Source organism: Salminus brasiliensis, chromosome 10 (assembly GCF_030463535.1).
Source record: "Salminus brasiliensis chromosome 10, fSalBra1.hap2, whole genome shotgun sequence".
In the NCBI taxonomy this organism is placed as follows: domain Eukaryota; kingdom Metazoa; phylum Chordata; class Actinopteri; order Characiformes; family Bryconidae; genus Salminus; species Salminus brasiliensis.
Genome location: NC_132887.1, coordinates 34,502,783 through 34,529,585, shown reverse-complemented (window position 1 = coordinate 34,529,585; position 26,803 = coordinate 34,502,783). Strand labels below are relative to the sequence as shown.

The window sequence follows — 26,803 nt, the reverse complement described above, 5'->3', positions numbered from 1 at the left end:
TTAAAAACCAGACATGAACAGTCAAAAACGCCAAAATGGCAAATCATGACTTTCGCTAAAGGTTTTTGGGTGGCGTACCCAGAGGTGTCATCCTCTAGATTCACTGCCTCCAAACTGTTCACATTCATTGAAGTGTGCATAGTACATTTGTTTCATTACATCATTAGCAATTCATTCAGTTCTGATTTTCTTTACTGCAATATTTTTCTCTGGTAATCAATAATTTCTTATAACACAGTTGACCTCTCGCTTATAATAAGACTGACCTCTCGCTAACTTTAAAATGTTGCATTGAAATCACTGTATGTGGATTAGTTATCTCCTAGTAGTATGCTTTGCTTTCATTCATCTCAAACAAGCATGGATTAACCAGCTGTAATTCAAATGTGGTAATATTGCCCACATGAATTTGCCGGCATAGCCAAAAATGGCAGTAAGCAGAAAAACTGAGTATCAGCCACACACTCGTATTTTACACAGCTGTGGCTAATGCATCTCTGGCTGTGTATAGGTGTGTAAGTCTCCTCAGAGGTGGCTATACACTGTATACCTATGAATACGCACCACTCCACTAGTGGGTGGACCTCAAAAGTGTCCACTGTTAATGAAACAGTGGTTAGTGTACATATGACCACTGCAAATATATAAAGAAGTATGAGTGTGTGTGTGTGTGAGAGAGAGAGCCCACATTCAGAACACTGAAAGGTCCCACAGAATTCTAGATGATCTGATCTCCACAGACTCTCTTCTCACAGAAGTGCTTTCTTTACATTCCCTCCAGCTCAGCTCTTAATAACACCCTCCACCATCTGACCTGAAATCAGACATAAAAACACCTTTGAAGTAAGATCCCTCTTCAATGCAGTTAATTAATATGTTGAGGGCTTCAAGTCCAAATCCACTCAAATTCAGACTATACAGATTAAACAGATTCTACTTAATCTATCATTCACTCTCAAGTGGATTGAAATAGTTGCAAGTCTGACCGACCTCATGTAAAAGCATCAGGATATATCTTTGTGCCCAAGATCGACATGACTGATACTAGGATTACGCCTTTGGATCTCACACACTGAAAAAAATGGTTTTACTTTCTTGAAGCATGGCATTGGATGGTTAAATTGCAAGTTACATGCAGTTACGACAGTGCTTATAGAAGTGCTGTGCAACATATAAAGAGGAATGAAGGAATTATACTGCTATATATTGCAATCCCGCAACATATTTAATGAATGGGTTGGCAAAAAAGTTTTTTTGTTGTTGAAAAATGGAGCTACACTACAAGGACAAAACTATTAAGACGCTTGCTCATTCATAGTTTCTTCCAAATTCAAGCATGTTTATCTTGCTTTTGTTGGAGTAACTGTCTCTGCTGTCCTGGGAATACTTCCTACTACATTTTGAAGGATTTGAGAGAGGTATTGAGGTCAGGATTTTGGATGATCACCTCATCATCCCCAACTTCCCAACTCAACATCATCAAAAGTATTGGATGGAGCACCATCATTCCAGAAAACACTGGGATTCCACTGCTCTGCAGCTCAATGCTGATGGCTTTATATCCCTCTAGCCCATTCCTGTCATAGACACTGTGCCTATAGGTTCATGTGTATCTGCTCCAGAGAGCCCTATTGTGCTGGCAGTACTTCTCTACATGGACTAGACAAGCTGGTTGTGAGCATCTGCACATCTGTGTTAGCAAGGGGTGCAATTTAAAGTAGCTGAATGCATTCATTCGAGGGGCGTGCACAATCATCATCATCATCATCATCATCATCATCAATCATGTAAAACTGAATTCCCCTTCCTTTTGTGATACAAGTGCCACTAAAAAGCCTTGCTGATATTCACTAATTCAGTGAGTAGTAGCAGTTCAGCCCCTCCCATTCCTGTAATCGTTATATTCCGGGCCATTCTAAACCACAATCAATGAGCCTGCATAACCTTAATTGTGGGTGTGGTTTGAGATCAGTATGTGGGCATGTATTTATTTAAAAAACAAACACCTGACACTGGAATTTAAGTGTTTGTTAGCAACATTAGCCTTGTAGCTCTAGTTTAAAATTAAAGAAGCAACATTTCGACAACTTGTCCTGAATGATCAACTACATCTAGTGTGACAATTATGTAAATTTACATATCCTTCACACTATGCCTTTAAAGACACACTGGCGAATTCACAATGTGGCACGATTAAAGACTGGCCTGAATTACATTTGACCCAGTAATTGACTTCTGTTGGATTACATAAATAACTTGATGCATCAAAACACCCACAGAAACACTTTGAATGGTGATTGCTCAAGACTTTCACAGCTGATTGGTGAGCGTTCATTTGCATATTGCTGCATTCTGCAGTATCAGTATTGCAAAAGCCAATATCGAGATAATCGCTCTGTCCTGGATATCAGAGAGGGTTTTTTTTTTGGACAATAACAAAACCCAGGCCTGAATCACTTTAAAGGGGTGTTACAAGAACATAAACGACACATTGACCACTGCTAGCCACTATTCAGTTGTGCTGTGTGTGTTTGTGTGTGTCTGGAGATGTCTGGGGAGACCCCCGCGCCAAAGTTGAAGTTTCAGCACAGCCGATCTCTCCTGGGTGATCAGCTATTTTTTTTTTTTGACAAGCTCTTCACATCCATCAGAGCATCCAGCCCATTACGGAAGGAAAAGCAGGGGGCCAGGGTCCCAGTGGAGAGCATCATGACAGGTCTGCTCAGAGAGAGCGGCGGTCAGTGGTCTCCTGGAGCCTTGGCCAGGCCGGGAGAGACGAACGATGAGGAATGAGATTCACCTCAGAGAGTCTCTGGACCAGTGTTCAGACATGGGGAGATGTGAAGCACTCTTGCACAAAGACTGCATCAGCACTTCATGGAGCACTTGGACTAAATTCAGAGCCCGGACACAGACCGAAGTGGAACTTCAGCTACGATTACATCCAGATTTTTGTGGCTATTTCTTTTTATGTTGACAGAATGTTGATTCATCTGACTTCCAAATGAGCTACTTCATTCTTTCTTTCAAAAAAGATGATACGGATACCAACAGTTTTTTTCTGATATTCATACCAACATTGGAATTGAGTACTGAGTATCAATACCAGGCCGATATTTTTTTTATTTAAAAACTACTAAGCTTTTAAATAAGCAGTTTTTAATTCAGCAACAAATAGAAATACCCCAAAGTAGGGCTGGGCGATATGGGAAAAATGTTGTATCATGATATATAAAGACATTTTCAAGATACACAATATGAAATTGTGCATACAAAATTCACCATTAACTGCAGATTTTAAAAAACGCTCTACAAATACTCTCCCATATTTAGAATTCAACTTCTATTCCTCCCAGTTAAACAGGACTAATGACACTCTCTGTAATGAATCGTGCAGTTATTCAGTGTTCTTTCATTTGATTTTTATGATATACTCATAAAAGCATGTTGTACATCACAATAACAATTTGATAAAGTATTGTCATATTGCCCACCCTTACCCCAAAGTAAATACACAGCCATCATCATCATTACATCTCAGTGTGTATACCTTGCTGTTATCTGCATAATAATAGTACATATAATAATATATATTACTTGTTACTATAGGCCTGTCAAGTACCTTACTTACTGTAAAGCTTACTAGCATATCGATTGCCCAACAAACTATTACAACAGTTCTAAAGTTATAATAAATCATCCTTCATTTTATCATGGCTTAGATGTTTTTTGTTTGTTTGTTTTTTGTGACCTTAACATTGAATGATTTGTTGCCTATGCTAGCCATATTGCTACCATTTTCAATGACCCATATTAATCAAACATGACTAATTAGGAACACGGATCTAGAATCAGACCTCATCAGCTCATGTACGTCTGCTCTGTTTTACAGAAAATGCAGAAGCTGACTGGGATTCATACTCAGAGAAAGTTGGTAAATATGTCACTGTGTGCATGATGTGTAATGGTGAGAATTAGTAAAGCCCTTCCAAATACTTGCCTTTGTCATGATTGTTGACAAAAACAGATATTTTGAGCTGTTCGCACTTTTACCTCTCCTGAATTATTATTAATTAAATATTTTTCTTGCAAATATAACTTTGGTTACTGATCATCAAGTCAAGATCTTAATTAAGCCCTTGCAAGTAAAAATGCGCAAAAATGTTATGCAATCTATTGCTGGTTAATTGGTATAGCAATTATGGACTTTGCAATATTGATACTGCAGATGGTTGCAATTAGCAAATGAGTTCTTTTTGTTGCTTCCTGGCAAATATCTGGTCTAGTTGTCTGCTTTGACAAATAATCTGTGTAACAAATGTGTAAAAAGCAAAGAGACAAAAATGAAAGGAAATAATTTAAGAGCTATAAAGCCACATTATAAAGGAGTTCACTAATGTATCTTTAACATTTTGTCAGGTAAATTACAATATACATGTTGCGCTGTCCAATGAAAATCATGCATCTCCAAAATGCATCTCCAAAACTGTTCTTAACTTTGAATGGAAGTCAATGTAAAATAAAAAGTGTATTCCAAGTAATGTGGAGCATTTAACTGGTCTATTTATCCAGAATTGTTTACACAGTACCTATAGGGCTCAAACAATGGAGAAAATGAAAAAAAAAAATGAAGATACGTTATTCATTGGAAAGCATGCTAGTATTTTTTTTTACCTATAGTAACTTATTAAATGTAGCTTCATAAAAAATATCCTTAATTTATTTTTCATTATAATCTGTTAGATGCTTCAAGGATCTGTGAGACGTGTGCATGTGATAAGCTTGGACTGACACGAAATTGGGCCAAAAACACTTTCCCATGCCAAAAACCATAATATCGACCATAAGTAAAACAAACAGGGCCATTTGGATTTAATCTGCTTAGTACATAACCTGAATAACTTCAGTCATGTTAGCATTATTGCGGCATTAATCAAGTTGTTGCGTATTAATGAGTTTTCAGCAAATGCTAATTACTGTCATAGATTCTGCAGCACCCCATTAAATATACAAATTACAGAATTAAAGAGCCAGAGCTTTTCATGATTAATCTTTAAATGGGGGAAAAAAAAACTAATGATGTCTGTACAAAGTTTCCCCTCTACTTTTCACACACTGAGGCCGCTTGACAATCAATCAAATTAATTAAGGAAAATAATTTGTATCATTTAACATTCGGCGCTACAATAGCATGTAGTCTTTGAAAATCACTCGGTTCTTACTTATTTCAGCCCCCCTCGCACGGCAGCAGGGAAAAGCTAAAAAAACTAAACAAAACAGCCGTGTTCACCATTCAGATTCAGTAAAAGCAATGCCACCTGAAATGGTTAATACAGTTCATCACAAGAAAAATGAAACATATGAGGAGTCACCCCTTTTAATATGCATGAGCCACAGTCTTGAGTTTGTAGTTTACTTCCAGACTAAGTATCGCGAACAGAGCCGAAGACACAAGCCGCCATAATGCATCAATGAGGATTAAAATGCAGATCAATCTGCTGCAGTGATATTGCATTTTTTAATCTTGTTTTTTTCCCCCTTTGATTTGTTGGGAGTTGTGCGCTCTGACAAAATCATTTAAGGCCCCAAATTAGATGACCATTGATTTCTGCTTAATGCATCGCTTTGGCTACATTTCAATATTATACAAAGTATTTGTCCCTGAGCATGTTGTTTGTTCATTTCATTATGCCTCATTTCAGCCATTGAGCTCTTCGCTCTCATTTATCCAGTGCCCCCCATCCGCCGCCCCCCTTTGCTGGCTCGATAAAAACAGCTTGTTTTCAACAGGGAAATCTTTATGTTTTCCCCGCCCCGGCGCGCAATACGTTTGCTCCGCGACCGCTGCCGAAAGGGCGAGGACTTCACAAGTGTGGAGTGGACTGGCCTTGTCCTAATGTATAGCTAAGCCAAAAAAGTAGAATGTCTGATTTTGAAGGAGCGGAGCGCCTAAAGATGTGGGCCAAGGGGGTGGGCCAAGGAGGGGGGGGGTGTTGCCGCTGTTCCGGTTTGTTCTTTGGGCTCCCTCATTAGTCGGCGGCCATTTATAATGCCAGCAGGCCCAAGGACGAGCTCTCCACTTTGACTGCAGCCATTGATCAATTAGAGAGTCAGCTGAACTCAACTCCAGGCTTGATTTATAAAGATTTATCCGTTTGTCATTATTTAAGGAAAAAACTGGAAACTGCAGTGCTAAATGTTAATAGAGTTTTGGGGGTGAGGGGTGGGTAGGGACTAAGGAAATGGCCATTCGTTTCCTGAAATTGCAAGGTCATGAAGGGTCACTCATTTCTATGCACGTTTCTTAAGGAGGCAATTTAGTGTCCCTGACTTCTGAGGCAGGATCTCCTAATTGCCTCTTTTTTAATACAAATAAAGTGTGATTTGTACGATACCCGCACGACATGTGTGGAAACAAGAAAAGGACTCACTACAACATGGTCTCGTGTTCCTTGGTAAAGGCTGTTGCACTTAACAGAGCAGAGAAGAGAGGTTATCTCTGCTGTATAGGAGAATGCAATGGGAGCAAAGGCGCTTCCTATGTAGAACATATCCCGCTGAATAACTACACAAAGGAAAGGTTAGAGGGCAGTGAATTGTGAAAGGTTCTTTGTAAGCCAGAAGGCAGGAACAAAATAAAAAAATAAAAAACAGTTCGCTCTGAGCAGACGCTTCTTTGCCTGATGCTGTCCTACTCGAGATTCTCGCATTCACAACAGGATAATACTGCATGGCTGTGCATGTGACTGTTTAGCCTGCATGGATGCATACACCAGTTTCAGCCCTTCTCACAATAATACTGAGCATGCACCTTGCACTCACTCACTTCATCATAACTCATGGCTTGCTTTTACATGAGTCAAAAGGGACCCTGGCCCGGATTTCCATAAAGCTGCTTTGAAATGACAAATTTTAATTGAACTGACTTTGAATTTCTTTGGAAAGCTTGTTACAGGTTGCAGGGCAGGTAGAAAGCATTATGTTACAGAGATATCATTATACTAAGACTGACAACCGTCGGCTAAGCAATTAGCTTGCTTTACTGTAATCTCTATAACCACAGAGAGAAAAACATTACACCAAAAAAAAGGTTGACCTCTAATTTCACTCTATGGGTACTCAGGTGACCACAAACTGCCCTGTCCAAATGAAATTAAGAGTTTGACTGGTCCTGCCTTTAAGTTTGAATGCACACCATTTTCCTCTCAAATGAATGCCTAATTTTATCTTTCTGTGATGCTCTTATTTGTAATGGTAAATGAATGAAATCAAATAAGGCATAAATTGCATAAATTGTGTTATCTAGTGGCAACAATTAACAATAAATCACGTTAAATAAATGACAATTTTTTTTGTGTTTTTGTTCCTAGCAAAACATTATTATTTCTTTCATTATTTTCATTTCTAATAATTAAGATGTTTCAGAGCCATATTGAGAACTTAATGCTCAAATCTACAAGAAAATGTATGAATAACTGAACAGTGAGAAGCAAAATAACACTGTGACAAAGAATGCAAGATATAGTTTTAAGTTGAGAGTATAAACATCTTCTGTATTAACACACTTTAGGTCTGAAAGAAAGGTACTGGAATCCAACCCAAACCAATGCACAGGCCTGCCATACACTGCAAGCAGCTGGAACATCAGTGTCACTGCCTACAGTCAAGTAGGTTTTACATTGCCATGAACTAAGAGCCTGTCATCCTAACTAAAGTTTATGGTCAGATAAGACAAAGATGTTTAGAAGAGTAAAGGTGAGGAGTACAGAGTTTCCACCCCACGAGCACTGTACTGTTAAGCATGGTGGCGTTAGAAGCATGCTCTGGGCCGTTTGGCTGCCAGTGGAACTGCTACATTGCACAATGTGGACATCAGAATTCTTCAGTATAATCTCAAACCATCAGCTTGATGGTCGAGTGTCCCAAAAGAACAATGGCCCCAAACACACATCAAGAGGGCTGTGGAATAGATAAAGTAGGTTAACATTCAGCATTTGGAATAGCTTTCACAAATCCTGGCCTCAACTCTAATGAAAATATGTAGATTGTTCTTAAAAGTTGGATCTTTGCCAGGCAACCAACACAATTAACTGAATTCTACCAATTCCGCCAAGAACAGTGGTCAAGGTACAGTTTTAAACAAATACTAGGGGTGCTGTATGTATTTTTTGATATTTTTAACCCTGTGCTCATTTTAGAAAATGGAAACTTTTCAACTAGAGATGTAGGAGTCTTAAAGGCACAGTGGCAAAAATACCCAGTTTAATTCAGGTGGGAATGTAATAAAGACTTTTGTATGTTTTTGATAATAAAGCCACATAAATCTTTCCTCAAATGAATAATCCACAAACAAGTAGTAATTAGGGTGAACTCCGACTATAAAACTTTCTGCAACAATACTACCTTAATGTCACGATTATTGCAAGAGGCATACCTGCTATCTTAAATTTACCTGACTAATCTGATGATTCAAGGCAAGCCTCTTAAACATAATTAAACTGTGGGTAATCTAAACAAATGGCAGGATCACAGATTTAAGGATTTTTTTGCATTAGCAGATGAACCAGAACCTATATTCATTTGGAACTCAATATTCCAATTATGTTTGTAAACAAAAGTATAATTGCCCTTTGTCTAATCGGGGAAGTCATTAATTTATCAGGCTGTTACAGAGAGTGAGAGCTGAATAAAGAGTGTACTCCTCCTCCTCCTCCTCCTCCTCAAACACAATCTTGATCTGGTGGTTGATCCACATACAGATGGAAGACTGTCAAACTCCACAAGATTTAACGCCGCTGCCTTTAATTGAACTAGAAGAAAATATTTGAATATTTAGGCTTTTAGCCTTTTCGTTATGTCCAATCATACAAAGACACCGTACTTGGGCTAGACTCCTAATTATTCAGCCAATGCCAGAAATATATATTTATATATATTTATGTTTTTATCCATCTTATCGTGTTTTATTAAGTTTCACTGCAAGTTGTACTATGTGTAACAGTGTAGGTGCCAATAAAATGCAGCTCGGCTACACTGAAAATAAGGGGCACACTCAATAGACTGAGAGTTTAAATATGGGTGGAAAACATTGCGGTAACCCTTTTTTTCAGGATCCCTTGTAGATGCTCATCTGAAATTCGTTGAAATGATGTTGAAATTTGTTAAATGTAAATGACTGTCTATTGAATGTAACCCTACACCTAACCCCAACTTAACCTTACCCCTGAATCAACCCTAAATCTTTACCCTAACCATAACCTAAACCTTAATTCTAACTCTAAACCTAACCCTAAAAGGGTAAGGTTAGGGCTAGGTGTTGGATTACATTCAATAGACAATCATTTACATTCAGCTCAGAGGTGAGCCATCTACAATAGACTATCCAAGTAAAGTTATACCAAAATGGTATTTATATTATGATATTTAGTTTTTTGGATGGCTGGATGAGTTGAAATAGACAAAAAACTGTAGCACCGCAAAAAAAAAAAAAAAACAGCCCTGCATTATGCTTTCTTTTCAATGATGCATGCTTCTAGTCAGTGTTTCTTACAGTGCTGATGACATCCACCCTATTCCCATATCCTAATGTCATTCTGTCTACCTCTAGAAATTTCTTTATCTGCCAGATACGTCACATCTCCTCTTTACTGTAACCTTAACATAACTCTATTATTATTTCAATTTGTAATATGTGCTTTATACAGTATGTAGGCATAATGTCTACTAAATATTTACATAGTTGGTGCACCTTGAAAAAGATATTATACTTTAATGTTTGGACATTAACATAACAATAACAATACAATGATTTATCATAACCAAATACTTCACATTCCACACAGTTTAGGCGCTGATTTAGGACAGTACCTGTAAAGTCAGTGTTGGTAGGCAGTGTAGAACTGGGAAAGTGGAAATATCCTGTCCCGGTGAAGCGTCTGCCTCGGACCACCTGGCCCTGAGCATCAGACAAGGACACGTCGGTCCTCTCCACCTGGTACACAGGCTGAGGGCCGTTCAGCTCAGCCGGGGCTGCCCAGGAAATCTCCATTCCAGTCGTGTTCAGCGGGTTCAGCCTGGGTGCCTTCAGACCTGCAGGAGCTGTCAGAACAGAGGTTTAGAACTCTTTTAAACTAGAATTTTAATTTAAAGCTCAGCACAGGACAGCTCAGGCATCAAATGAGACCGAAACAAAGAACAGGACAGAAAAAAACACAGGAAAACAGGAGAGGGGGCACTCAGGTGGAGAAGTGGCGAGGAAAAGAAAAATGTGCATTTATAGTCATCGCTCCATGCATGCCACTAGAATGTTTTAAATGGGGCTCTCACACAGTAAATTACCGGGCAGCGACACCTCCGCTGTGCATTTAGGCCACTTTGCCCGTCAGCCCAGCTTCACTAGGGAGGCTAATAAATGACGTCCGTGGGAAATGGACGTGTTGTCTTCAAAGACCCATCGCCATGCGTTGTGTCATAAATTACTCTCAATCAATAGCACTTGAGTCTATATATAATTGAAACCCTGATCATTTCAAATTCCTCCTGCTGATTTAATAGCATGTGTGTGAAGTCTTGGTGGACATTTATCACTTTTGCCTTAAAACATATGGGTGGTAAAAATGAAGTGTGGCCAGAAAACCAACTATTAGTATTGTTGACTGGTTAATTGACGTAATTGAATACCTTCATAGGCACTTCATAACAAATACACAAATACTAGCATATGGCTTAAGATGTATTAAAAAAAAAAAATGGCACTGTACTGATACAAGGGCCCTTGCAAAACAGTGACATTTGATCCTTTTATAACATCATTCATGTATTAAATGTAGCAATGCATGGTCCTAGTTGTAGATCGGTTAAAAAAAAAAAAAAAAAAAAAAAAAAAACTGAAAATACCAGAAAATGTGGAATCATGCTTCATAACAGTGTTAGAAATGGTGAAAACGTTTGTCACTTTAGTTTAAAGACCTTCATACATAATTTCCTCTACTCTCCATGCTTATTTACATGTTATGAACCCCCTACGTTAGCAACCTTCTTTACTACTTCCATTTGTCCAACAGGTGCTATTTTTAAATGGTAATTTAAAACCAGTAAGTAATTTTAAACCAAGAAAGACAGATGCATTGCAATGCATTGTTAGTTTTTTCTCTATTTTGTTGCTTACTGTCTCGGTCACCCAAATTGCTTTTCAGTATCAATCTTGCAGTTTTTCTTTACATTGTGTCCAAATTTTATGAAGAATGGGCCAAAAGAAATGACCAAAACGACATTTGGAATACAATTTTTGACTGCTGTTGAAAGTTAAGAATGTGTTTTCCTTATAGTTATTTCTTTTCCATTTTGGTAATTTGGAGCAATATTATACTTAACTGAACCAAGCAAAACAACGCAGAAACCGACATAAACAACGCAGAAACAGGATACTTTACCTAAAAAGTTACTCTGTGGTTCTCTGTACATGACAAAACTACTCCAAAGTTCCCTCTTTTAAACTAGATTCACAGGCTAACCATGAAGGTTAATATGGCTTTCATCAGATTAGTGAGTGCGCCAAATCTCCCAGACATGTCTAGCAACAATTACAGCCCTGTCTCTGTATTTATTTATTTATTTATTTATTTAAACGCAGGCTGACATTTTCAAAGACTCTTGAAAGCCCCCTGGCCCTTTTACACACTATAGTACTTACTTACATTATTTCCGTAACAGGGAAAGTATTGATTTATGCATAATTGTCCCAGCCTTCCACAGTGGAAGAAATATGCATGGCACAGTTCAAGTCAATACGGTGTGTACAGGCGAGGATACACTTGTACTGCACGCCTTTATGGCTGTAATATACATAAAACATTACCATCAACTCTTGATTAGCTGTTCGCTTTTTGACAAGATCAATAACGTCAGTCCAGCTCCCCTTTAACATTCTATGGGCTTACACAATCCTTGTCCTCATCAGTGTGTTCAAAAATGAGTTATTATGCTTTTTAGCAACGGCCAACTGACAGCTGAGGTCCAGCCGCTCCATGATAATACACTATTGTTTTACTGCAGCTCGATCTCACAAATGCTTGCATGGAAATATTAGAAACTATAAACAACAGCAATTTAAAAAATCACTTTGATTGGGCAATAATAATTTATATACTTAAACATATTACATTTATTCTGTATTAAATAACTTAGTTAAACAGCTCGTAAATATGGGGAAAGAGCTAAAATGAAAGCTGTGACCGGTACCAATTCTAAAGAGCTAGAAATTAAAATATCAGCAGATATCATTTATTATGGGCAATTAAAATAAAACAAAAATGTAATTCTGCTTTACTGACTGATATGAGTGTTAATTGCCATCCAATGATTTACTAAGTTAACAAATATGATGTCTTAAGCTGTGGGGCTGGACAGGAAGCCTGGGCACCAAATACTTCTCTGATTTGATGCTGTTAGTGTTTTAACCATAGCTAACCTGTCAATCATAAACAGTAAAACACAAAGTAAATAATTATATCCAAAAACCTGCACCATTTTTGTAGGTGCAGGTCCTAAAAAGGTCTAAAAGAGCTTGGAAAAGCATGTCCCAGAGAGATGTTTTAGGCTCCTCCCCTTTGACGAGCTGGAAGAACATCTTGCTCAGACTGATCTGGCACTTTCATTTTCCATCCTGTTAGCTAGTTAGCTTTATTACACTTGATCAATCTTTGGGGATAAGTAGGGGATCAGTGCCATTTTGATTTAGCTACTGTTTCTCCTGGTTTGGTAACAGGGCGTTAGTTTTGTGTAGTTTTGCTTCTTTTGTTTTGGTTAGTTTTGCTTTAGTCGTTTTGTCTGTTATTTTGGCTTACGCCTAACCCTAATGTCACATTTCCTCCACTGACTGACAATAAATTCATACAGTGTCCAGTGTTTGGTCTGGCAGAGGGTCATGGGAGAGAGCCCACCTTCAGGTTCTGTTAAGGGTCATAACAATAACTGGCGTGGTCGGGGCATGATCTGTATGCCAGCTTTTCTCAGATAGGTAAGGTAACCTAATGATTAGCATGCTAGCTAACCGGCCTAGTCAACAGTAAAATCACAAAATGCTGACAATGCAGTCTCCCGACTGACTGTTTATTTCTCATTAGTTTATTCGGAGCTAGTAGGGAAGAAATAGACCATTAGACAAGGCAAATGTTATTATTTTCTGGGTCTTCAGAGCTGGGCCGGGCCGGCCTGTCCAAAACCAGTGCAGGTAGACCAAACATGCTACTGGTTGTGGATGTGAAGCTGTGTGTCGAAGTTCACCAAAGTTGTACTTGACATGAGGTTTTGTATGGCGACGACCTCAATGCAAAATTGCTCATCGTGGTAAATAACAAAGTACATAATTTCGTTGGTAAAAATTAATCAAAAAGAACCCGTGTGTGATCAAAGGGAATTCCACCAAAAATATATATATAATTAAATGGTTCGCTGGTGGTTTTGGACAGTAAAACAATGTCTATATTTGTGTTGTAGATTTTGTGACCCCTGGTTCCTATCACCACCACTGTAAATAAGTATGAATTGATAGATTTCTCAACAATGAATCATTTCACAAAATCACACTGAATAATTTTGTTAATGATTCCGTTATTCAAATGGTTTGGAATATGGATGACGTGGGGCTACTGTGATGCAAAACAGAAGCAGTTTTGGACCTTGTTGCTGTAATGCATGTATGTATGTATAAAATACAAACTATATATTTTGGCTTCAGAAACAGCCACTGAGACAACAACACACAGCACCACCGTAACCGTTCCGGCAACTACGCTTTGGATGATGTTCGCTCCAGCATTGAGAGAAATGGGCTGCAATTCCGCTCAAAGCAAGCAGCTGCTGACTGCTCCACTCGAACAGATGGTAATTCGGTCTAATGGTGCATCCATATAATAGCGATGGGCATTGTGTGTACAGACAGTAATAAAAAACGAAGTAAGGATCGCATAAATTGCAATCATCAACATCAAAGTCCTGGCAGAGAAACTGACTGGCTGGAGGGGGGGGGGGTCGGTAAGGCTAAAGGGAGACATAGTCTTCAGTGGGCTCGACAACAGGTTGTGAGATGCAAGTGCGTGTTTGCTTATTGCTTCCACTAGGAACAGGGACTTGTGGTATGTAGCTGGGATGGCGGGGAATGAAGGTGTTTGCAGTAATAGCCCAGTGACAAATGAAAATTTCCCACCCAATCACAGTTGAAAACAACTGTCAGATGAAACATTAAGTCAGAGGCAGAAGGAAAATCCAACATTTGATAGCTTGTATCAAATGAACAACATATTGGTTGGTGTATATCACATAATGCTTTCCTGAGTGAATGGCATTAGCCAGGTTTTTGAGAACTGCGGTGTTAGTACACTGATTTTGACCCTTGTGCAATGTTTGACCAATAGCTCTTAAAAGAAATTGAATGTATGATCATTTTGAAAAGTTCACAATTAAGGCCACATAGTTTATGTAGATATGAGTGCTCTTCTTCTGCAGTCCTGGTGCAGTGCCAAACCAAGCTTGTTTAATTAGAGATATCCAAATTTTAATATTCAAGTGTCCATAGCGGTACGTGTCCACTGCACGCAGCGTGACATTTTCCGTCCACTCTCTTTGTTAGCACCTTGCCACTTGCGGGGCATGTATGTCTACAACACAGGACAAGAAGGAACATGTTAATCATAAAGTCATGGGTTTTACTTAAATATTTCTGTAAGGCGTGACAGTAGCTGAAATAGTTCTATTTTTGTCTATTTACAGTGCCGGTCATTGGACGCTCAAATTTGCTGTACTTGGATATAGGCATGGAGATTATATGGAGAAATAGCAACACCATGAACTGGACATGGGACAAAGTTGTGGCAGCTATTGTGCTCTATATTCACTGGAATAGTGCTTTCTGGGTTTAGGTTCATGTCGTGCAGACAGAACCATCTAGGCACATACTGGTTGTGCACGGAAAACGGAATGCTACATATGCATAATGCATAATTTGAATAAAGATTAAGCCAGCTCAACTTCTCTCGCCGCGCCACAAGTCATGTTTGCGGCACCTGCTATCCTACAACTACGCTACGCTGCTGCTATCCACCGGTACTATCTGCTGAAAATGAATGGAGGCGCAATTTTGAATAGCAAACTGCGTGCAGTGGACGTGTACTGCAAACGTTTATAGACAGATGTTTGATCAACCACACAAAAGTCATCAACCAAAAATTAACACAGAGCTGTGGGTTTACTTTTGTAGATGGTAGCACCAGTTTAAATGGGAAAAAACCCTCAAATACAAAAACAAATTTACAGAGAAAAGCAAAAAATATGTGGTTTTATTCAGATGATTAACAAAGGTTAGCTAATAAGCTAACAGAACTAACTGCTATGTTGGATGGTCTTGCTAGACATCAGCTAGCTCAGAAGTGCAAAGTCAGAATTTAAAATTATAAATTCGATTTCTGTGCGTTCAAGCAACAAAATGGGGAAAACATGGTCGATGCAATGCAAACTGCTGCTATGTTTGCTTTGTCAGAGCGACAAACTTATGTCTGGTAGGAGTGCATGCAAGCACTCATATTTCATATTAGTGTATGTGCATATTTAGACACAAATACAAATAAAAAATGCTAATTTCCAGTGTTTTATGTCTGGGGACATTTTTCCAAATTCTGTCTTGAGTTTAGTCTTTTCTAATTCCCACCCACTAGCAAGGGAACATATGTGCATGTTCATAATAAAAATGTATTATGTTTTTAAGATTTGCTTCTTTAAACAAAAAAAAATTTTTGGAAAAAGTACAGTATGCTTAAAAATAATTCTGAATTATGTTTTCAGAAATGTCTAAACACTTTTGTCATAACTAAGTTTTAATGTGACTTTTTTTTAAAGAATTGTTTTCTAAACAGAAATAGTTTAAGGTACACTTAGTGTATTTTAATTTTGCATTCTGAAATTTTGCATAGTGCTACACGTAGCCTAAGACCCTGTTTACACCAAGTCAGTTCATGCGGTATCGGGATTATATCTGGATAAGGCCAAGCCACACAAAAATGCAAGTGTAAATGCACCCAAAATGCATCTAATCCAGAGACAAATCCTGAGACACATCTGAGCCACGTTAAAGCAGTGCAATGAATCTGTCTCTCCAATACGCAATTGACAACCAAAACCCCTCCCAGTACAACCCAAACACCAGTAATAATCACTGGGCAACGAGTGAATTTGCTTATTCCATCCTACAGAGCAACTGAATTTCAGTCTGACTAATCGGAGACACATTTGACTATCAAGTGTAAAAATCTTATCAGGATACAATCCAGATACTAGTCACATGAAGTGACCCAGTTGTGGATGAGCTCTAAATCAAAGAGCTCAAACAAACATTTTGTTTTAACTCAAATAAAGTAAACCATATGGACATAAAACTGGAAAATACTGTGCCACATGTTACTCAATGAGTCTAGTTGCATTAGCATTAAATGAAATGAAACTGAAATGCTGTTGGATTCAATTTGTTCTGTTTTGTAAACATTTCTTAACAAAACAGTAAAATTTGCTATGTTATTTTGATGAAACACGACAACCTGTTTTTTTTTTTGTAAGAAGGTAACTAGGTGGAATGGTTACTTGATTACTGAAATACATCACATCTTCACATCTCTTGTTTGGACATTAACTGCAAACTCTATGTATGCATGCTCCTACATTCTATCTAAGCTATATTTTTCATTTTATATTTAGAGCACAGGTATGATCACCTCTGAATGGAGCACCCTCACTCCCCTAAATACAATAGCACAAAGACAGAGACCACTGCGCAAACAAGACCAGTGGTGAGTGCGTTTCCCGCCATATGGAGGAGGCGACGCCATAGACGGGAGCGCACAGAGCGGACCATATGTTACAGTGGCGCCATGAGCCTGACGGATTCATGTCCATCACTTTCCGCTGTATCAATTAAAGGCCCTTGAAGGCTGCTTGATTTGTGCCTGTGTTATTAAAGCCCGCTAATTCGTCCTACTTACATATTCCGTATAAATCTCCGCGAGGGCCGCGTGATTCATGGCGTTCGCAGGGAGCTCGCTGGCACATTTTTCTCCTTGTAATTAACAGTAAATTGTTTTTACTGCCGAGCGATGAATTGGGCCCCGCTTAGGCCGCAAATGGGGGAGTGGTGCCGGGAGAGTGGCGAACAGTGGTGGTAGGGCTGAGGGAGTCATTAAGTCATCATATGTAGTGAGATGGAGATAGTTAATAAGGACAGGGAAAGAGGAACAAAGAGAGGGACACAGAGGATGTACTGCTAGGTGATATGATGAGAATATGATATCCTGATATTCAAAGACATTTTGACAGTACACAAAGTTCATCATTTTTACGAACTAAAAATAATATATTTTAGAAGGAACCATCAAAAAAGGCAAACAAGCCTAAGCTTATCAGAAATTGTTGCTAGGCAGTAGCTATGGTATTCCAGGTGGTCACTTGATCAGTTACCTTGTTTGATTGGTTGATTGGATACTGCAAAATACTTATTATGTCATGTCTGGTAGTTGCTAGAGTGTTGATAAGTAGCTGCTATTTGGTTCCAATAGTACCCCAAGTTGTTGGTGGTGTTGCTAGGTGAGCTCGTTGCTGTAGTATTCCACAGACTGTTCATTCTTATTGACAAAAAATCCTAATTTGACACAGTTGTTTATACCTGTAAATATTTCTATACAAGATTGTTATTCCTATTTAAACTAAACATCACAGACCTGGTTTGAAGATCTGAGAAGATCAGGAGTCGATCCTGTTTAGCTGAAGCTGACCTAACGTTACAAGGATATCGGAAGGGACCTTAGACCTTAAACATCTAATTCTCGGCATGGAGTCTAGCGTGGAAGCCCCCTAAGTACCCCCGGCCTCAGGTGAAACGCATGATACAATCAGACGACACAAAGCAATCAAAACCACGAACACAATTGAACTGAACCAAACATACATGATGTAAATGAACTTGAACCGAATCTAAGAACCGACACATACACACTGAAACATGAAACAAGTCCTTAAGTGAGCCTGCGGGCCCCGGCTCGGGACCGTCCACAGGGAGGGTGCGGCGACGCGGACCTGACAGTTATGATGAAAACTTTGGGAAAGGCCATTCCAAAAGCTTTTTAATAGCCTGCTCCACAGCTTTACACCACAACCACTTGTAATATGTCTAATTTTACAACCATCTTTAATTGTTTAGATGAAACATCTAATTGTTTCCAAATTCCAACTGTCCCAGCTGATGGTTTGATGTAATATTAAAGAATTCTGGGGTAATCCTTCGCTATTATTTTATCCACTTGCAATATACCAGTGCAATCTCCCAGTGATCAACAATTAGGCTATGCCTCTTGGCAGCCCTAAAAAGTGATTTCAGTATTTGAATACTGTTACCTACACGGTAGAAGCTGATTTATGTTAACTTAAAAAAATAAGCCAAGAACACAAGTATTTTGATTTTTATTCACATTACTTATGCACATTAAGTGATTTCCACTTTAAACTTTCTAAATAGAAATATATTCATGTGCACCCAAGCCTAATTGCTGAAGTCTTTGCATCAGTGTTACAAGCACACACTTGTTTGAACTCAATCCAAAGAAAGTTGACATTAAAATGAAAGATACTGTGGCTGGTATGTTACTCTGGTAAGCAGCATCACTGTATTGGCATTGCTAAAAGACTAGAACCACAGCGTAAATCTGAATCGGCTGGATATTCAGAAACCTGTATTTTTAATATATAAAAAACATTAACTAGGTGAAATGGTTAAACAAATACTCAAATACCTGCCAAATTCTATAAATAGACAGTAACTGCAAAATTGTCAACTGATTAGTCCACTGGCAGCAAAACAGCTTCAAAGCATGGTGCTACCACCACCATGCTTACTGCGTTATAAGGGCTGAATGCTTTACCTTTCTTCCTTCAAATTTGCCACTAGTTTTTTTCTCAAATGACAATAAAATTTTCCGTTAGGAGAATTTCTTTGTGTGGTAAACTGATCTTGAAGGTCCATCAGTAGAATTTGATTAACACGGCCACCATGGAATTAATGCATTTCTTCACCCAACACCATATTCTGTTCAGTACAAAATACTGTATATAAGTACTTTGTACTCTCTAGCCCTATGTCTGGCATTAGGCATTGTGCCAATAGGTTTATGTTCATCTGCTCCAGAGTGTCCTATTCTATTGGCAATACTTCTCTACAGGGACTAGACAAGCGTGTGTGTGTCTGAAAACAACTGTGTACACTTCTCAACTGACTGCGCCTCTTGTATAAAGCAATAAAATATCATTCTATTAAATTGTCATTAAAAATATTAAAGTAGCAACATTTCTGCACAAATTACTTTGCTGCATCCTTAATGACATACTACTAAATTTGTTGGCACAACGAGAAAGGGAATATGGTGCCCATCCCTCACTGGTTTAAGTGTGTTTCTAAGGTCAGTGGGGCTAAGCTTGACTGATAAAAAGGGAGAAAGACATACAGAAACAAAGACAGAACAAAAGAAAGCACTCAGACAAAAAGTCTGATTTAAAAAAAAAATGGCTTGATGACATACTTTCCGAAAGTGTGTGAACGCCTGAACCCTTTCTCCCCCAACCTGCCTGCCTGTTTCCAATTTCATCAATTTCAAAGTATGAAAAATAATAGAGATAACCTGAGAGCGAATCTAAAATAGCTTTTATTCATATTCCTCAGAGATAAAAGCCCTCCATTTCAATGGAGAGTAGGCCAAACGGTATTTGCTCCAATTCATAGGTTTACACACGTCATGGTTCAGTGCTGGGATGGGGCTACACAATTAAAGGTGCCACTCGCTTGTCCCTCGGCAGCTGGGAACTGGCCTTTAAACAAAGTGGCTTTGACCGATGACGGACGCTTTCCATTAAAGCCCCGTCATTAATATTAAAATGGAAATTAACATGTATCCTGCACCTCGGCCTAAGACAAAACGTACTTCCCAATTTATACTCATAATTAGATGTTGAGAGATTGCTCACACACAGCACACACACAGACACACACTCATAAACAGACCACAAAAAAAAAGAGCTACAGTAAAGAAATGCATTTTGTTGCAAACATTACAATGGGAAACTTTCATTTTATTTTTTGGGGGATTTTATGTAATGAACCTACACAAGTGGACTGTGCATATGCATACACTCTTTTTGGTATGAGGCCCCCAACTACTTTCAGAAGTCACATAATTGGTCAAAAAGCGCTGCACAGCCAAGACTGGAGTATCTTATTCCCCCCAATACATTTTAATTCCAGGTTGTAGTGTAACAAAATAGGAAGAATGCCGAGGGGGGTGAATACTTTCGCCACGCACTGTAAATATATATAATAAATTATATTATATTATATTTATTTATTTAAATATAATATAATATATTTATTTAATTATTTATTTAAAATTTAAATTTATTATTTTATTTATTAATTTATTATAATTATATTATATTATATTTTGGTGGACTATTCACAGTTCTGCAGTACTAATGTGTCTGCTCCACTCGTACCAGCGCAAACAAAACTACAAAATGCTTATATATGGTACGTAGAGCTCGTATAATGGGTCAAGTTCATTCCAAACCAGGGGTGGTCATAATATTTTGATATGACTGTGTATGTAATACAAGCAAGGTTCACTGCCAGCAATCTTAAATCAGTATCTTATCAGTCAGTGAAGCACAATTTAAAATACTACTGCTGAGAATTTGTCTGCATTTACATAAATTTAGTTAAAGTGTTTGCAAATCGGCGACAAACCACTGCACACACTCAAAGTAAAGACTTGTGTAGTGCGACTGTTTCAGCATGCAACATTGCCAATATGTTTTTCATGTTTGAAAATCTCTGTGATGAATCTACAACATGCAGCAAAAGCAGTGATGAGCTGTAACAGCAGGCAATATTAATTCTAACAGTAACTTACACGTTCAGATTTCACTTAAAAAGACAGGTGTAACGCATTGTGATCGGATTAGGATCAGATCATTTAAACCACATTTAGAGGTGATCAGAGACCCAATTTCACATACAAACATAGTTTCATGACGTAGGTGATATGGCTTTTGGAGAACATGAATGGTTTAGAGGAACAGTGGGTGTTCCACAATGCGTTGGAACAATAGAGGGATCACAAAAAATAACTATTTCAACCGCAAGTGAACATATTCTGTAAAATTGCCAGCTGGGGTCGACCAGTTGTGGTGCTTCCCTCCAGGTGCGTTGGTTGCTCGGCGATGTTGCTTCAACGGAAGTTCGAAAAGCGAGCGAATTGACAGAATTTTTCCGGCAGACGTATTTCCACTTGCCTAACTGTATCCAGACACGGACAACATATTCTGTTTACACTCCTGGAATGTGGTGGAGATACGTCTCTGAACACGTCCGTTGTTTAAGCAATCTGATCAAAATCCAATCTCAATGTGTCTTACAAGTGTTTTCACATAGCTTTTCATGTGGTCAACAGAAATCTGAACATTAACACAAAGTGTAAACAGCCACTAGGACTAGGAGTGCACGCTGCTGTGTTCACATAACTGATCATAGGTGACTGTTGTGTAGTGTAAATTATACAGCGATTCAGATCACCTAAAATCATGCCCACTTGGAATAAGGTACTAATAAATTTAAGATGTTCAGACTGATCATGCCCTGACAGACAGCTAAATAAACAGTGATGTCCTGGTGGGCACAGGGGTGCAATGTTAAGAGTGTACTGACCGGAAGGCCGTGTGCGTCCTGAAGCAGGTGGACTGCTCACACAACCATGCGTGTTACACACAGTTACTGTGAAGCTGTACTCTTCATAGGCCTTCAGGCCCACCACAGTGTAGCTCCGGTCCTCTGCTGAAGCTCTGTACAACAGCTGGTGATACAAAAACATAGATAACACAGTAAATATCATGGATACATAACACTGCATGTTGAAAAGAGACAGTATATACATTTAACAAAGTAAATTTCAGATCTTTCTAAAAAATGTAATATAATTTTATGGAAAAATCTACATTCTACTTTGCCCACCTTAAGAGAAGCTTTTTATAAATGTACAAACACAAGCTGTAGACCATCTGTTGTCATGCATAAATAGCTAGGTCCCTGGAATTATTATTTCACTTCTAGTCATAAACAACTATATAATACAAGTAACTTAATTTCCAGGTGACTTCTGTGATAATTTGACAAAGATTGTTTTGCATAAGCATGAGGGGGGCAACAAAGGAAAATAAGTGGATATTTCAGAAATCATGGTAACCTGGAAGCCCTAGTACATCTCCAAAACTCCAGACCAGCAGGCCCAGCAAGGATAGTGGGAAATTTAATACAGGTCAGCTTCTATGCTTGGTCTTGGATGGTCCATAACTGAAAATAGAGCTGACTAGAGACAGGCAGGTGCACTGAGTCCAGCTGTTCTTCCATACTAAAGTATTAATTAGAATATTAGACAAAACTGATTCTGGATCAGCATCCTGACTTACTACATGCTGGTAATATCCAGTATGAGAGGTAGTGTGAGACTCCTATACTGAGTCACAAAAAAAAAAAAGAATCTGTCTGCATAACAATAATGCACATATACACACATAATGCACACAATATCTGTCAAACCCAGCTGACTTGACATATTTGTTAAAAGAAAAAGGCAAAAAAAAAAAAAAACGTAGAGTAGAAAAGGCATATCTCCGGGATACTGATGAAAAATATTAATGCTAACACCTACTTATCAGCCTAATTAAAATCTAAGATAGTGAAATCCAATTAAAAGGAAGGTTGTTAAGGAAAATTAAGCTCATCAAATCTCCTTGAAGCAGCATAGACTAGGAGGACTAGAGGTGATGCCGATACAGGCTTCGGCCGCCCGAGTAAACGGTGGGTACTGAGCCACTTTAACCTTTAAAAGGTTCCGCCGCCTTATGCACACACAGAGGACATGAGGTTTCACACCAGTGAAGACCATGGCGGACGCACAGGCATGGACATGAGAGCAAGAGAAAAAACAAGAACGCATACACAAATGAAGGTTACTGAGAAGGAAAAAAAACATTAAAAAAATAATAATAAAAAACCACGGTCAGCGTGTAATTGCCTCAGATGCTGACTCTCCAAGGGGCTACTGCGGGGCAACCAAACAATGAATTGTTTCTTATTCACCTTCTCCAATGGGAACTGCAGCTTATCCTTGTCCAGCAGAAATAAATAGGTCCATGTAAATGTACCATTTTAGGAGAGAACTGTACTTCCTACTTTGTGTTAAACACTATTCTGACCCCAGTCCCCATTTCTTCGATTTCAACTGATTGATGACAGCAATATGAGCTCTTTATTGGACTATATGTTTGCATGTTTAGTTTGCATATGTATGCAAAAAAAGTTAGGTTTTGATGAGGGGGGGTAATCAGTACTATAAAATGGCTCAGTGCTGGAGGGATGTAATCAAACCTTGAAGAACTGGAGTAATGGAAAAAGGAACATTAATATTATGCTAAATATCCAGAATATGCTTTTAGCTTTTACTGTATCCATACATCAGGAAGGTTGTGTCCTATGCTAGCATGGACAGGTCAATTCTAAATAGAAGTGACTTTTGTGACAGTAGATGATTATGACAGTAGATCTAATGCTGGCCCTGCAGGTCTAAAATTGCATAAAGGGTCATGCGATACCTGTGTGACAACAGGAGGGGCGTACGGGTTGGAGGTTTGCTCTTGGTAAAGGCTGACCCTGTACTCGGTCACTCTCCCCCGGACGTCCTGCTCTCGTGGTGTCTCCCAACTCACTAGGAGTGATGACGAAGACACTGAAGTCACCTGAGGAGGGCTCATGTACTCAGGTACTGTGAAGAGATGACAGTATTAAATCATGATGACTGCATTATATCACTGCTACTGAACTCTAGCCCTGTTTAGATTCATTCATGTTTGATCGCTGTCCATAAAAGACAAATACATATTATATATGCTGTCCTTTGCAAATCTTTCTTAAAACATAACATAAATTGCGGTTCTCTTTACATGCTGTACATGTACACTTTCTTCTTTCTGTGTAATTTAATGGTAGCTCAAATCTTTTCTGTTTGATTTTGGTTGGTGGGCACTGACTGAGCATGTGGGAAACTAACCTCCCTCTCCAGTACGGCCCACTGTCCACTCCGACGTGGTGCTGCCGGCCATGTTAATGGTGAGCACTCTGAAGCGGTAGGCAGTGAAGGGCTTCAGATCAGACACAACCACACTGCTCTCAGGCGGAGTCAAGGCATTCTCATTTGCCGAGCCCATTGGTTGCTGGGGGTTCAGCCATCCGCTGCTGAGGAAAACCCTGTGTTCCAAGCCAGGACTGGTCACGTTTTCCAGCGACTCGTTTAATACTTGCATAAAGAGCTCGTATCTGATGATGATACCTGAAAAGACCAAAAAAAAGAGACAATGACAAAAAGTTGACAAGTTTTCAGCCATTTCACAGCTTGCCGCCCTGTTTCTCTCACAACTAAGTGACTAAGATAAAGACCTCTGTAAGGCATACATCAGCATAAAAGGGCACATTCCACCAGTTTCAAGAAAGATTTGCATAGGACAGCATATATAATATGTATATAATAACAACAACACAACAATTTCCATAATCTTCCCGATACGCCTCAGCAGAAGACGGAGGATATTGAGATGTAAGACCAGCCGCTGACAACATGCAATTACAGCTGCAGCCCAAAATGACAGAGGGAAGGGGGGGGGGAAGACGAGAAAGGAAGAAATCAGATAGACACAATTAAACGGAAAAGAGATTCGCTCGCAGAATCCTCCGAGGGTACTTTATAATGGCCCATGTTAATGAGCTAATTTGTGAAAAAGCATGATAACTGGCATTAAAAGTCATTGATATACAGGAGGCTATTTTGCCGCACTTTCAATGGCGCAAGGCACAATGCATAATTGTATGCGGCAATCAGCTGCCTTAAAACGTGAATGCCTCTCTCTGATGCGCGGGCCCACCGGTTTATACCGCAGAATGGAGAACGGGCTGAGCCTTAATCAAGCCTCTTGGTTGTAGATTAAAGTTCGTCAGGAATTAATTTTCAGCCGGGCAGAGATCAAATAGCATTTCTGTAATGGTATTTCTCATTATTGTAATGATGAGGCTGAAGACTGCTAAAAGAGCATGAGTAAGAAGCAGTAGATTTTTTTTTTGCACTGCTGTATAACGCACATCATGATACGCACAGAAACCAACTCTTAAGAATAATTTGTAAGTATTACTGGCATGCCACAGTATGGCACTGCATTAATTCACTGGTCCTTAAAAGTCTAAAACTCGCACAATGCTCTTGCCTCTAAAGTGCAGTCAAGTCACACAATATGACCAATATGAATATATTTGACTGATACATTGACTGAAGCAGTGCTTATCTGACTGAATATCAGTTGCCACACTTCTTCTTAAAGGTGCTCTAGAATGCAAAAGCAAAAGAGGGCTGTAAAATGAGCCAATTTCAAAAACAGTCTTGACTCGTTAATATTTATGCCTTCAACATGTACATATACCAGCATTCTTGACATCTGCAACAAAATGTCTCACACAAACAAGCAAATGTTTAAAATGGGGTGTGGTTAACCCCACTACAAACAAACAGTATATTTCTTACTCTTTCTATTAATTTCTTTACAATAATACAGCACAGATATATGATTCACACATTTCCTGAATCTGTTGAGCCCTTGAACGTGACTCGCATCCGGAGTTACAATGCTATGAAGACGGGTCAAAATACCTGTATCTGCCTCTCGCCGTGTCTAACTGGTAGACTTGTGTGTCAGTCATCTGCCGCCATCTGTGAATGCTGGATTCGTGAGTCTGTCTATGTATTGTGTGAAACTGACCCATGGACATTCAGAAACTCGTCCTCTAGCTTTCACGGGACTAACTGGTACATTTGTGTGTCCATCACCTACCTCCCATCTGTAATTGGTGGATGTTGTGTGTGATATATATTGCCATATTGTCGGTCATATATGGTTGTGTGTGAAATCTGAAAAACCTAATTCAGACACCAAAACAATTCGTCTAGATGAGTAAAGGTATGTTTCACAAGAAATATGAAGAATTTCTTTTTTTCTTTTTTTTAAATCAGACCAATTTTTCAGGTTTAGGTGTCACAGTGCTCTAGGTCACATAGGGTCTCATTATAGAGATAGCTGAAGAGCTGAAATTGAGGTGAACATTTTAATAAAAAAAACATGTGGATTATCTTATATGCATGTGCCTTTAAAGACGAATTAAAGAAAATAAGCAAACATTTGAATGAAAAATGCCCTTAGACTCAGCAGCAGAGTACAGTTTGAGTAGCTGTTATTGGTATAGAATAGTATTAAAGACATTAGTATTTCTTATATGTAATGTCATGTACAGGGGTGTTAGCCTGCTTTTAGACGAAATGGCTTAAGAAGAAATTGCATTCAGAAGAAATTAAAACCCTATCAGGACAATGGGGTGATTCTCACACACAATATACTTAAATAATATGGATATTGTTAAGATACTGACATTGAATTTTGTATTTAAAACACAGGAATGTTTTCTTCTGATTACTTTTCCTAGAATAGTCATATTTGTGCAGGTATTGCTACACAGTAGAACAGTGCACCATCACAGTCTGCTATATATATATATATTGTCTTTTTTAAAGTCTTCTGCAGTCAAACAGGGGTTTTAACGAAGAAATTAAAGAATTAATTTGAATTTAAT

At 38.7% G+C, this 26,803-nt stretch overlaps 1 protein-coding gene across 1 annotated transcript in view; it reads right to left on the bottom strand.

Annotated features, from left to right (window-relative positions):
* The window catches only part of ush2a (Usher syndrome 2A (autosomal recessive, mild)), a 303,135-nt gene that overhangs the window by 203,381 nt on the left and 72,951 nt on the right, over positions 1–26,803 (bottom strand). The window contains exons 17-20 of the mRNA XM_072689926.1: positions 24,186–24,464; positions 23,731–23,900; positions 21,788–21,932; positions 9,868–10,098 (exon numbers count right to left, since the gene is read on the bottom strand). Coding sequence (XP_072546027.1) covers positions 9,868–10,098; positions 21,788–21,932; positions 23,731–23,900; positions 24,186–24,464 — 825 coding nt within the window. The remainder of the gene's footprint in view (positions 1–9,867; positions 10,099–21,787; positions 21,933–23,730; positions 23,901–24,185; positions 24,465–26,803) is intronic.